This window comes from Manis javanica, chromosome 16 (genome assembly GCF_040802235.1).
Source record: "Manis javanica isolate MJ-LG chromosome 16, MJ_LKY, whole genome shotgun sequence".
In the NCBI taxonomy this organism is placed as follows: Eukaryota; Metazoa; Chordata; class Mammalia; order Pholidota; family Manidae; genus Manis; species Manis javanica.
In genome coordinates this window covers 43,066,521-43,080,731 of record NC_133171.1, presented here as the reverse complement: position 1 = coordinate 43,080,731, position 14,211 = coordinate 43,066,521, and the positions used below count along the sequence as shown (strand labels likewise).

Sequence of the window (14,211 nt, the reverse complement as noted above, 5' to 3'; positions counted from 1 at the left end):
GCAGTACAGCACAGAGAAGACAAGTAGGGACTCTATAGCATCTTACTATACTGATGGACAGTGACTACAACGGGGTGTGTTTTGGGGGACTTGATAATATGGGTGAATATAATAACCACAATGTTGCTCATGAGAAACCTTTATAAGATTGTATATCAATGATACCTTAATTAAAAAATAAATAAATAAAACATTGCTTTCAGCGACTTCTCTTCGTACTTGGAATAAAATCCAAACTCCCCACCATGTCCTAGAAGACTGCATGACCTTGCCCTTGCCTATAGTAAACGAATCTTTTCTTCTTGTCCCACACCCCTTGCTGCATTCTCCTCTTCTTTATTCTCACTTAAGCCGAGCTCTTTGCCTCCCTCCGCTTGGACACCTCCCCCAGCTCCTCAGACGCTCCTCTTATGCCAGGTCTCACCTGCCACTGCCTCACGGCATCCATGACCACCCCTTTCTCCCATTATTCTCTGTCCCTGTATCTTCTCTGTTCATGGTACTTACACACGCTACACTTTTACAAATATACATTTATTTGTCTTCTTCCTTATTGCCTTTTTCTTCGGACTCTAAGCTCAAACGAGTGCCTTGTTCTCCACAAGCCCAGTACAGTGTCTGGCAGATAAAGGCATTAAATAAATACACGTGGGAAGAAAGGTAGGCGAGAAATGGAAGGAAAAACAGAACTGGGGGAGGAGGAGGAGGAGGAGGAGGAGGAGGAGGAGGAGGAGGAGGAGGAGGAGGAGGAGAAGGAGAAGGAGAAGGAAGGGAGGAAGAGAGAGGACAGAGTGAGAGACGGAGGAAGGTCTTTGAGATGAGCATCTTCATAAAACAGCAGGAGCTTAGAGTGAGGGAGCAAAGAGGGGAGGCGAGGAGAGAGCACCTGAAGTTTTCCTCCCTCCCTTCTGTGCTCTCTCCTGTTCATGTACTTTGTAGGTTGTCCTCGCTAGTCGTCTTGCATAGCCCTTTGAGAAAGGCGTCAAAGCTTCACTTACTGGTGAGAAGAAAGAGGCTCAGCCAAGTGAAGGGCCACCGCTCCCCACCCGCAAGATCTCATAGCTGGTTCTGCAGGTGGGCGGTGGGGCGCGGCTCCTTTTCTTCCCTCCTCCACAGTGGCTTACGTCCTTCGCAGTGTCTGTGGACTGGCAATGTTTTTTTGATCAAATGCTATCTGAGGAAAACCTGGGAAGGACCACACTTGGAAGCGGACTGGACCTGCCACACAGCTTCTGTGCGTTGCAGACCGACAGTAAGCCCGCCACCAGCCCACAGCCTGTGAGGCTGACGGTGACTGGCAGCCTCGCTAAGGGGGGCGGGCTCAGTCTCCATGGTGTGCGGCGCACAAGACTAGCAGCAGCCTGCCTGCGGGCTCCCAGCGCCTCAGATCTCAGGACAGTGAGTATTTTTATATTACCCCTGTCTTCAGATGTATTTATTAGAATTTACATTTACTGGCTACTTTTTTACATTGAGACACCTCTACCAGAAAGACAGAAATTCAAGTTCACTAATCAGATTTACAAGGATTCATGTAAAGGAAAATTTGCTGAAGTCATTCAAAGGCTAGTGAATTGTAAGTTTTCCATAAATACATTTTTGGTTTTCTTAAGAAAGACTCTAATAGTATCATTTGTTTATTTGAACAGCTTTATTGAGATTATTCACATACCAAAAATCCATCTATTTAAGGTACACAATTCTGTGATTTTTAAATATATTAGAAGTTGTGAAAGCATCACCCTCCACTAATTCTAGAACATTCATCACCCTCAAAAAGAAATCCTATAGTTATTAACAGTCACTTACTGCCATCCACCTCTCCCCACTCCCAGACAACCAATAATCTACTTTCTGTTTCTGTGGATTTGCCTATTCTGGACATTTCACATAAGTGGCATCATATAATATGTGGTCTTTTGTGATTGGCTTCTTCCACTTAACATGTTTTCAAGGTTCATCCATGTTGTAACAGGTGTCAGTACTTTGCTCCTTTTTTATTGGCAAATAACACTCTATTGTATGAATATTCCACATTTATTTATGCATTCATCCATTAGTGGACATGGGATGTTTCCACTTTCTGGCTACTAGAATAATGCTGCCACAAACATTTGTGTACAAGTTTTTGTATGGACATGTTTTTATTTCTTTTAAGTAAAAACCTAGGAGTGGAGTTATAGGTTATGTGATAACTGTAAATTTAACCATTTAAAGAACAACCACACTGCTTTCCAAAGTGGCTGCACCATTTTATATTTCACCACAGTGTATGAGGTTCCAATTTCTCCACATCCTCACCAACACTTGTTTTTGTTTGTTTGTTTTCTTTTTTAAATTTTAATATCATTAATATACAATCCCATGAGCTACACTGTGGTTACTAGATTCCCCACATTATCAAATCCCCATCGCAAACCACATTACAGTCACTGTCCATCAGTGTAGTAAGATGCTATAGAGTCACTGCTTGTCTTCTCTGTGCTATACTGCCTTCCCCATGCCCCCCCCCCAGGTTATGTGTGCTCATCGTAATGCCCCTTATTCCCCTTCTCCCTCCCTTCCCACCAATCCTCCTCAGTCTCTTTCCCTTTGGCAACTGTTAGTCCATTCTTCAGTTCTGTGAGTCTGCTGCTGTTTTGTTCCTTCCATTTTTGCTTTGTTCTTATGCTCCACAGATGAGTGAAATCATTTGGTACTTGTCTTTCTCCACCTGGCTTATTTCACTGAGCATAACACCCTCTAGCTCCATCCATGTTGTTGCAAATGGTAGGATTTGTTTTCTTCTTATGGCTGAATAATATTCCATTGTGTATATGTACCACATCTTCTTTATCCATTCATCCACTGATGGACACTTACATTGCTTCCATTTCTTGCCTATTGTAAATAGCGCTGCAATAAACATAGGGGTGCACATGTCGTTTTGAAACAGGGCTCCTGCATTCTTAGGGTAAATTCGTAGGAGTGGAATTCCTGGGTCAAATGGTATTTCCAATTTTAGTTTTTTGAGAAACCTCCATACTGCTTTCCACAATGGTTGAACTAGTTTACATTCCCACCAGCAGTGTAGGAGGGTTCCCCTTTCTCCACATCCTCACCAGCATTTGTTGTTCCTAGTCTTTTCTATGTTAGCCATCCTAACTGGCATGAGGTGATATCTCATTGTGGTTTTAATTTGCATTTCCCTGATAATTAGCGATGTGGGGCATCTTTTCATGTGCCTGTTGGCCATCTGAATTTCTTCTTTGAAGAAGTGTCTGTTTTTATCCTCTGTCCATTTTTTAATAGGGTTATTTGCTTTCTGGGTGTTGAGGTGTGTGAGTACTTTATATATTTGGGATGTTAACCCCTTGTCGGATATGTCATTTACAAACATATTCTCCCATACTGTAGGATGCCTCCTTATTCTGCTGATAGTGTCCTTTGCTGTACAGAAGCTTTTTAGCATGATATACTCTGATTTGTTCATTCCTGATTTTGTATCCCTTGCCTGAGGAGATGCTTTCAGGAAAAAGCTGCTCATGTTTATATTCAGGAGATTTTTGCCTGTCTTTTCTTTTAAGAGTTTTATGGTTTCATGACTTACATTCAGGTCTTTGATTCATTTTGAGTTTACTTTTGTGTATGGGTTTAGACGATATTCCAGTTTGTCCAGTTTTGCCAATACCAGTTGTTGAAGAGGCTGTCATTTCCCCATTGTGTGTGCACGGCTCCTGTATCATATATTGATTGACTTTATATGCTTGGGTTTATATCTGTTGTTTGTCTTTTTAATTATAGTTATCCTAGAGGGTGTGAGGTGGTGTCTCATTGTGGTTTTGATTTGCATTTCCCTAATAATGATCTTGAATATTTTTATATGCTTTTTGGCTATTTGCATATTTTTTTGAGAAACTTTTGTATGTTTTATTTTTATTTGGCTCTTTTTAACTGAATTTTTTATTATTCAGTTGTAATGTATGTGTGTGTATATATATATATATATACCCTTAATACAACTTCTTTATCAGATATGTGATTTGTAAATATTTTCTTCTATTCCGTGGTTGTTTTTTTCATTTTCTCAAAGGTATCGTTTACAGAAAAAAGTTTTTAATTTTGTTGCAATCCAATTTATCTAATCTTTTGTTGCTTATGCTTTTGTTGTTATATCCATGAACCATTGCCTGCCCCAATGTGATGTGCTGCCATTATTGTCTTCTAGGAGTTTACTTTTAGGTCTTATAGATAGGTCTGTGATCCTTCATAGTTATGCATTTGGCATGAGGTACAGGGCCACTTTCATTTTTTTGCACTGGTTGGCCAACTGTGTCAGTACCAGTAAAAAAAAAAAACTGTTCATTCCCTACTTAATTTTCCTGATACCTTTGTTGAACATCAATTGACTATAGATGTAAGGTTTATTTCTAGACTCTCAATTCTATTCCATTGCTCTGTCTACCTTTATGCCACACTTCCTGCCACCTTGTTCTCTTTGTATATGCACATAATATACTTTGTACCACACTGTCTTGATTACTGTAGCTTTGTAGTAAGTTTGGAAATCAGGAATGGTGAGTCTTCCTACTTTGTTCTTCTTTTTCAAGATTGGTTTGGCTCTTCTGAGTCCCTTGCATGTCTATATGAGATTTTAGGATCATTTCATCAATTCCTCTGAAAATAAATTTAGCCACCCATTGAATACTCCTACTTGAATTATAATTCATCCGTGAGAAGTTGTGGAGTTTCCTTGGTATGAACTCATATGTGGAACAAATGGAGTGGGTCTAAGTGAAACCCACTGAAAAGTTTGTGTGATAGGCAAGCAAAAAGGCTTCCAGCCACTGATTCTAAAAACAGTTTGGTTTTTCATGATACCTGCAGGTTGGAAACCCTCTTCTACTTCTGTTTACTATTTTATGTTGTCATTGATCAAATGCTCCAGTGTAAAGGTATTCTACCAAAACAAACAAGCCCAAAAGACAAAATGCATCCTGTGCCATCTTGTCTCCTAACATGTACTGAGCACCCACTTAATGCAGAAAGGCATGCGTGTCCTACACATTCAGAGGCTCTGGGACCCATTTGGGCGTCTCACGTGGTCCTTCAACAGGAAACAACCTCCACATCCTTACTGCCTTACATCACATCCCCAGTCTCGCTCACTGCTGTCTCTCCCCTGCCTTACAGCCAAAGGGAGAGATTGCTACTCAAATTGTGGTCTGTGAACCAGTGGTTGCTATGGGGACTTTTGTACAAATGCAGAATCTCAAGCCCCATCCCAGACCTACTGAATCAGAATCTGCAATTTAACAAGATTGCAAATGCTTTATATATACCAGAGGTTGGTAAACTATGGTTACTGGCCAAAACTGGCTTGCTCCCTGCTTTTGTAGGCCTTGGAGAACCTCACAGCTGTGCCTAGCTGTTACCCAGGGCCCTGCTGGTCACCACCTACACTTTAGGGACTCTGCTGTTGGCAACTGCTGGGCACTGAGCAGTAGAATCCCAGTCCAGTCAAATCACCTTGCTTCCCACCAGCTGTCAACTTGAGATGGCTGGACTCTTGCAGAGGAAAGAGGCCAGGCTGGGATGTAGGCATCCCCAGGGCAGAGTGAAAGTGACCATCCCACAGCTCAGGCCTGCTCAGTCACGTTGCTCTTTGTTCTAAGAATGTCTGCAGCTGAGGGCTACTGGGCAGAAAGCATGCTCACCCACTCCCGCCAACCATTCCCTCTGTCCCCAGAAAATCTCCACCTTCATAGCACCCAGGGCACCGCCTGTTCATTACGTTACTCACTCCTCTCCCACTCTCGGATTGTCATCATAGTCCGCGTGTATCAGACCCATGTGGAGGGCTTACTACATACAGATGGCTGGCTCCCCCTCCACCCCAGTTTCTAATTCGGTGGTCTGATTTTGGGCCCAATAATTTGCATTTCTCATAAATTCCTGGCTGATATTGCAGCTGCTGGGGCTCAGTTTGTATGATTGACTCCAAATTCTTCCCGAGATCTCAACTTAAATATTGAGATCAAAGAGACATTCCCACTGACCCCACCTTAAGTGGCTCTCTCCTCATCCTTTGTGTGTGTGTGTGTGTGGTCTATCTCAGCCCCTTCTTGTTGACTAGAATCTGAAACAATCTAAATGTACTTTTCATGCTATTTTGAAGGGATCTCTTTACTCATGCATGATTTAGTAACATCATACACTTGTCACATGGAAAATATTGGTTCATGAAATTATTCAGACTTCCCAAATGTTGACACATCTCATTATACGATATTTTAGGTTCATTTTTATTAAGTCGTATAATCAAGGATTGTAATTTAATACAAAGAATTCCTACTTCTTTAGTTTCTTTTGTGAAACTAGTTTAGGTATTATTTATTTACTTATTTATTTATTCTTACTATGCATGTGTGGTGGTGAAGAATGTCAGAATCCCATCACTGCAATATCCAGTATGGTGTCACTGCCCACAGCTTGCTTCTTGCTAAGGCACCAGCAGTTTCTGCATCATTACTTTTGAACCATCAGAACAATTGTCAGGACAGCGAACAAGGCCAATGACATTGTAATATTTTAATGAAAATACTTTGGCCTCATGGATCCCCTGAAAGAAACCTAGGAACTCCTAAGCATATGTAGACTATAGTTTGAGAACTGCTGGTCTTAATATTAAAAAGAACTGTCGGCATTTTATTCATGTTACATCTTGTCCACCTCCTAAACTGGTGTAGTGTAAATATTTAATTTCCTTGGAACATCTGCTCTGTATCCAATACAAACTTTTCCCATGTATTGTCACTGTATCCTCACAACAATCCTGGCAAACTAGATCCATGCTATGGATGAGAAAGGTAAAGCACAGCATACACAACTAACTCAGGGTCACACTACTAGCACTTTGGAGCAAGAGTAGGACAAAGCACTGGAAAATGGGTTAAGGCCAAATAGCAAATGAAAGCCTGTGACTTTAGCCTATAATCCTATAGTCAGAGGGGAAACATTGATAGTTTTGGGGTAGGGGACTGGCATACACTAACCAGAGGAGCGAAGATCCAAATACACTCAGCAGAGCGTGCACACAAAGCAATGTTGGGTGCAAATATACGGGATGAGCAGGAAAATAGATGACAAAGAAGCCTGTGGAATCACTCACTAGCAATACAGTTGTAGAGAATTTCCTAAGCGGCATGTTTTTCCTACAGTAGTTGTTGTCATGGAGTTGACCAGAATGTCAGACCTGACAAAGCTCCACCAAGCAGTGGCTGCAGGAGACGGCAATTCAGTGAGAAAAATTTTGAAGAGAGGTCTCTGTGACCCAAACTATAAGGACATGGACTGGAACGACAGAACCCCACTTCACTGGGCTGCGGTTAAAGGTGAGTGGGAAATGCCTAGGGAAGAATCCAGCCCTTTTTGTCCATTTGTGAAATCACCGGTCAGTCGTCTGTATGGGGGAGCAGAAAGACCATCTCATGAGAGCTGGATGGGACATTTCTTTCCCGGCACCACCACTGGCTCATTATAGCACCGTAAATGAGTTATTTAACATCCTTAGGCCTTAGTTTATTCATCTATGTAGCGGGAATCTTGTGGTGAGGATTCAGTAAGATAATGGGTGCATCATGGCTAACACATAGTCTGCTCTCAGTTAATATTAGCCCTCTTCCCTCTTGACCTCTGGCAGGAATGGAGTATCATTCCTGTGGTGGGACAAGGACTGTGTTTTGTCCATTGCTGGGTCCCCCGTGCCTAACACAGCTCAGTTATGTGATGGGAGGGCAACAGGGGCAAAAATTCAGCCAGTGGTCTTATCAAGGCCTCTGGCAATAGAACACCAATGAAGAATGTCAAGTAAGAAAGTGCTCTAGTAAACTTCACTTTTTAAAAATTTGTCTTTATTCCACTATGGAAGATGGATTGGAAGGAAGCAAGACTGGCTGCAGAGAAATCAGTTGGGAGAATTTTAAGGAAATTTAAGTACAAAGTGATGGTAGCTGTATCAAAGCAGCTTTTAATGAACATTTGCTATATGCTGGACACTATGCTGTGTACTTGATGTCTGCAATTTTATTTGCACCTCACAAAAACTCAGGAAGCCGTGATAATACCCTTACTTAAGCAATGAGGACACTGAGCCTCAGATGGTTGTTCTTGTCAGGGGTGCCACAGTTAGCCAGTGGCACTTATTGTCAGGTCTGAAGCCAAATCTATTGGACTGGAAAGCCTGTGCTCTTAGTCTCTGCTAACTATAATGTAAGTGGGACTTAAAATATTTTTTATTGAGATATTATTGACATACAGCATCCTATCAGTTTCAGGTGTACAATACAGTATTATTGGCTATAGTTTCCTTGCTGTACATTACATCTCCAGGACTTATTTAGCTTATAACTGGAAGTTTGTACCTTTTGACCCCCTTCACCTAATTCATCCTCCACCTCCACCTCCAGCCTCTGCCTGTGGCAACCCTCAATCTGTTCTCTGTATCTATGAATTTGGTTTTTGTTTTTTAAGATTCCACATATAGGTGAGATCATACAGTATTTGTATTTCTCTGTCTGACTCATTTCACTAAGCATCATGCCCTCAAGTTCTATCCATGTTGTCACAATATACTTGTTTTTTAAATCAGCACCGAGACTGCCTGAAGCCGAGTAAGCCTTGCCAGCCAGCAAAGGCAAGTGTAGAGTGACTTGGGAGAGAAAACAAGACTCCCAGGAATGGCCTGCGGGAATGGGCGGGGCCGAGGGGTGTTCTAGAAGAAGTCTAGGGAATAGTGGATGGCTTCCAACCCCAGGTGGGAGCAAGGTTCACAGGGCGAGGATGGAGCACTGAGTCCCCGGAAGGGGAGCGGGAGAAGAAGGGAGGAGGGGTTGATGCTAAGGAATTGGCTGGGCCTGCCAATGTCTCCCCTCCTTTGTACTATCTAGGTGAGCCCTGGCCTTAGTCCAGCAGAGACGTCTCAATCTTAACCTCCTCCTGTTTCTTCTTGATAAACTGAAGGGCATTTGGACGTGATGCAGCTCTTAATAGAATATGGAGCCAGGCCCTGCCTGGTAACTAATGTGGGCTGGACCCCAGCTCACTTTGCAGCTGAGTCAGGCCATCTGAATGTGCTCAAAATTCTCCATGCACTGCATGCCGCCATCGACGCCCCCGACTTCTTTGGAGACACACCAAAGAGGATTGCGCAGATCTACGGGCAGAAAGCCTGTGTGGCATTCCTGGAGAAGTAAGTTTCATTTATTTCCAGCCACAGAAAGGACAGAAACAGGAGCCTGTGATCAAGGTCTTTTCCAACTCAGCGGTCTCAGGTCAATGAAAATGAAATGAGAAAATCCAGCCAAATGTTGTTTGAGTTGTTTTTTATTAAATTTTCACTGAAGTGACTAGTTTGGGGTATAAACTGCATTGTTTTAGATTATGTAAAATCTATTGTTTTTAAATTACACAAATTGTAATAATTATAACACACATAATTATTATAATTTTGATTATATAATTGTTATGATTACTGTTTTAAATTATACAAAAATTATCTCAGATAAGAGAGGTGGGACACCAGGTTTGAAAATGGAACATGGGACAAGATTTGTATATTCACATTAACTGTGTGACCTTGGACAAGTTAAGTCTCCTGTCTGATCCTCAGGTTCCTCATATTTAAAATGAGACAGGTGAATTAGGCTATCATCCTTAAGGGCCCTTCTGCCTTTTAAAACTTCTATTCATCTGTGAATCTCTACTCACACACTCACCAAAGATAAGAACTTCCCTAATATTTGTTAATGTTTTGTCAGCTAAGAATCCAAATAGAATTAAGTATCCTTTATGTACCTGAGAATTACAGCTCTAGAAAGGATGGAAATAAAATTCAGGAATTTGTGATTTGGTTAATAAGTAATTTATGCAACAGACAGTAAAGTAGCAAAGTGAAGGCAGCACTGCTTGAAAACTGAACTGAGATCGATAGCAAATCGATCCATAGGGCAGTTCTTGGTGAGCAGGGGGAGTGACACTGAGATGCCCTTCTAAGAACTTGAAAATAAAATTATTTTCAGAAACTTAGTCTATCAAATCTTTGCCTGCAATGAGATTAGTCATCTGTAGGAGTAACTAAGGAGACCGTCTCTGGAAAGCGGTGTCCTACATGTAAAATATTCAAAATCATAATCGAGGTGATTTGTGGAACCAAGAAGCAGAACCTTGACCCCGACTCAAAGACTCTTCCTTCTCCCCCATCCTGCTCTCACTGCCTGCATTCAGGGACCTCCTCCATGCGGCTCAGCAACATTGTTCTCCAAACTTTTTAAAATTCTAATATACCACTAGGCAACCATTGCTCCCTTTCTTCATTTACCAGCTCCTGGATCATCACACAGGTATTTGAGGGCATCGGGACCTCTTCTCATTCAACTTCTTTCCCTCCCAAACTGTCACCTCCCTCTAGGCTCACCGCCTGCATGTGGATGCCACCCCTTCCCCTCTCTTCCTGATATTGTTAAATTCCCATCTCCTGTCCTTCTGTAGTGTCTAAACCAGGGTTCACGAACTTGGATCGGTCTCTGTCTTCTCCATTCCAAAGCATAGTCTGCTGGAGAAAAGCCCACAGGTAAGTAGATGGGTACCACCAGAACTTCTAGGATTTTTATCTTCAGCTGAGCCCCCAGAATAGCTTGGCTGTTTACCTCAAAGTTAGATTGGCTGTCTATTGACAATCGACAATTCCAAGTCCCCTTCACATTCAGCATCTCCTGCAGAAGGTATAGTTTCTACTTCACAGAGAACACTGAAGCCTGGGTATACATTTTAAACCTCTATTACCTATAGATGGTATATACATGTACATCTTTCCCTTCTTACCTTGCTGCCCATCATTCTATAAGAAGTCTCATCCCCCATCCAGACCCTTGATTCAGTCCTTTGTCTCCTTTCAGATCATCATTCCTACATTCTTCATTGCTTCTTTCATCCTCTCTTCTGTATTTTTAGTTTTTTTCCAATTCCCTCTGCTCAGTTATTTTTGGCCTATGGACATGCTCCAAGTGATCTTATTAAAAAACACACAAGTGATTAGAGGTCATTCTCATGTCTGTGATGACTTTCTTCTCTCCTTTTCTAAGGAACTCGAAAGTTAATCTATATCATTGTCTCTACTCCCTCACCCACTTTTCAGACTTCTTCCGCTGTCATTGTACTGCATCAGCTCTCATCCAGGGATATACTTGTTGCTAAATCGATGGCATCTTACCTCTTCTTAATTCACATCTTCCCTCCACTTCATCTGGTTTTTGACAACTCTTCTCTCCTGATTTGTCTGACACCACTCTAGTCTAGATCTCCTTCAGTCTGTCTGACCGTGTCTTCTCATGATTTCTCTGAGCTCCTGTACTTGCAAGCCTTTTGGATGCTGAAATTCCTCAGGGTCCTGGCCTTGGCTGCCCTCTGCTGACTTTCTCTGAGTAGTCTCAGCCCCTCCCTAGTGATAAGTGGGTGGATGAACATGACCCATGACCCCAGCATAACTGAAGTGAAGGAGGAGTAGTTCCTCCAAATGGTGGAGAGTGTTACTACCGGGAAAAGTGGGCAAGCAGTGCTGAGCCGACAAAAGCAACGGAGGTCACCTGCATCATGAGCAAGTCATTACTGACCGTCATTAGCGCCCATGAGGGACTTCCCTTTTGACAGAGAGAAGGAATTCTGGTTAAGGGGAAATTAATCTGAACCTTAAAAGACAGCTAAGATCTGACTAATGGGGGATAGAGGAAGATCCTTGTTTTGGAGGGAAGGCAGAAAGTTGGAAATGTGCATAAGGTGTGCGTATATGGGAGAAAGTGGGAAGATAAATGGCCTGGCTAAGTAGAGAATTCATGAGGAAGAGAAGTAGAGAATAAGCTTGGGTGAGTGAGTGACCACAGACAGCTGGGCAGGCAGATGAGTATGAATTCATCAGGGAGGAGCAAGATGCAACAGATGCTAGCGAGGTTCTCTTGTAGTGGAAGAGGTGGTGCTGTGCAGGTAGGATTGGAGGCAAGGAGATCACTTACAGAATCTCTTAACACTCATATTGCAAGTAGGTGGGCTCCTAGGTTAGGATGATAAAGAGAAAAGATATAAGAGAATTTCCTAAAGAAGCCTGGACAGTATTTGAAAGTTTTCTGAAGATCCTAGGGATCTTAGTAGAACAATTCAACTTTAAGTTTAACCTAACTAGTAAATTTCTCATACAAAAAATATTTTTGAGTCCTACTATGTGCATGGCATCAAACTAGATGCTAAAAAGGATTTAAAGATAAATCAGATACAGTGCTAGACATTAAGAAGTTACCTGCCTGGGAAAAGACATAGCTTGTTTACATAAATTATACTAATATAAGATAGAAAGTGATACTGGTTAAAAGAACAGGGCAGAAGAGGGACACTATGTGGTCTGAATATGAAGAGATCATATCTCGCTTGTTGGGGGCATGGGACCTGAAGGACAAGCAGGTTTGTTAACTTCTAAGTGAACTGTACTTTTTAAAATGCTTTGCAGTTAAAATGTTTGCCCTGCCTGTACCATCACCCCGCAGATTCCATCCATGCTCATATTGGCTCAGATTTGGTCTATGTGAAGTGGCTTCACCAACGACTTTAAGCAAGCCGCATGCTTACTTAAAAACAAATACCTCAGACACAAAAGTTACTTTTGTATGCTTCCTATTGTCCAGGTGTGTATGATGACCTATTCATCTAGTTCTCCATTTATCATCTGTTCTGTTATTCTATATCTGTCATCTACATATTATATATAATTGAACTATTATTTACATAAATCCATCTATACCTATAGCACATATGCAATTATGAGTAGTTTTTAACATGTTTCTGCACTTCAAAATTTTATACAGTGAACAAACACGGCTTTATAATTAGGAAAAAATACAAAATAAATGAAGGAAAACAGCCTCCCAATAATACACTGGTTACTTTATAAATGTCAACAAATAAAAATTAGCAGCACCTTCTGCAAGCTAAGCACCTGCCTTCAATCCTCCTAGCATCCAACTTTGCCGTTTTTTTGCCTTCTCAAAGTAGTTTCTTTCAGATCTGAGCCCTCCCTAAGAGCATACTTGGAAATGCTCTAAGTTGCCGTCCTTCCTTCTTGATGGGATCACTGAAGTGCCTGGCTGTGTGTGGAGGGCGGGAAGAGGCCCACCCCCAGCCAGGCCAGGCTCTGGGGTCTGCGTGCTGAGGGCTGCCGTCTCCCCTCCCCCAGGGCTGAGCCTGAGTGCCGGGCCCACCGCCTCACCGCCAGGCGGAAGGGGCTGCCATTGGACCAGCAGGATGAAGACTGGGATGCCAAGAAAAGGGAACTGGAGCTGTCTCTTCCCTCCCGAAATCAAAACACTAATAAGAAAAAGAAGAAAAGTCGAGGCCCCACCAGGGTCGGCCATACCAAGGAGAGGAGAGCGTGAGAAAGCCCGTGCCCCAGAGGCTAGACCTGCTTCCTGGTGGAAACCTTTCCCTGGTGGCAGAGTCAACTTATTAGGTGTGTGTTGTCTTTACATGAATTTTTCCTCATGGACAATTCCCAGACAGCTCCTGAACAATAAGACTTGTCAATGGCAAGACTTGCCAATTGAACGAATATCATTATATACCCAGGAGGAGCAACCTGGACAGTAGACTGGCTCAGTGGAAATAACTGGAAATCCTGACACGAATTAATTTCATCCCACCTAACTAGTGAGAGAGAGCATGAGGTAATGGAACATGTGATTATAGCTCTGCTTGTCAACGATTTAGGAAATGTAAATAAATACAGATGAGGCATTTCCAGTGAAAATATTACATGCAAATTGAGATGTGAGGTACATGTAAAACACATACCGGATTTTGAAGACTTAGAACAGAAAATGTGAAGTAGCTCATTAATAGTATTTAATATCGATTACATGCTGAAATGATAATATTTTGGATATTGGGCCAAATAAAATAGATACCAAATATGAATTTTACCATTTTCCTTTCACTAGAATGTTTAAAATTATATAGGTGGCTTGCCTTGCTTTTCTTCCCTATCAGATGACACCACAGTAGAAGCCAGAAAACCTTGGGAGCCCCCACCAGGCAGCTGGCTTGGTGCACTTTAACTGGCTACCCTACATTTTAGGTTTACTAATTTCTCTCCCTAAGTCAATAACTTTAGGCACCTAACATTCTTTACTACAT

The 14,211-nt window shown here is 42.0% G+C and overlaps 1 protein-coding gene across 4 annotated transcripts; it reads left to right on the top strand.

Annotated features, from left to right (window-relative positions):
* Positions 1-1,298: 1,298 nt before the first annotated feature.
* On the top strand, positions 1,299-13,992 carry ANKRD66 (ankyrin repeat domain 66). Of its 4 annotated transcripts, none has more exons than XM_073224026.1 (5): positions 1,323-1,398; positions 7,200-7,373; positions 9,001-9,229; positions 12,570-12,707; positions 13,256-13,992. In XM_073224026.1, exons 2-5 carry the CDS (start codon positions 7,211-7,213, stop codon positions 13,452-13,454), a joined length of 729 nt encoding a protein of 242 aa, XP_073080127.1. In that variant the 5' UTR covers positions 1,323-1,398; positions 7,200-7,210; the 3' UTR covers positions 13,455-13,992. The 4 variants fall into 4 exon arrangements, 3 of the variants coding, with proteins under 3 accessions (XP_073080129.1, XP_073080127.1, XP_073080128.1); XM_073224027.1 differs by having other exon boundaries at positions 1,327-1,398; positions 7,203-7,373; XM_073224028.1 differs by lacking the exon at positions 12,570-12,707 and having other exon boundaries at positions 1,299-1,398.
* Positions 13,993-14,211: the final 219 nt, after the last annotated feature.

Coding starts and splice junctions, on each gene's coding strand:
- ANKRD66 (XM_073224026.1), top strand. CDS start 7,211: ATGGAGTTGACCAGAATGTCAGACCTGACAAAGCTCCACCAAGCAGTG. Junction 9,230..12,569: donor TGTGTGGCATTCCTGGAGAA/GTAAGTTTCATT, acceptor ATCACCCCGCAG/ATTCCATCCATGCTCATATT. Junction 12,708..13,255: donor GTATGCTTCCTATTGTCCAG/GTGTGTATGATG, acceptor CCCCTCCCCCAG/GGCTGAGCCTGAGTGCCGGG.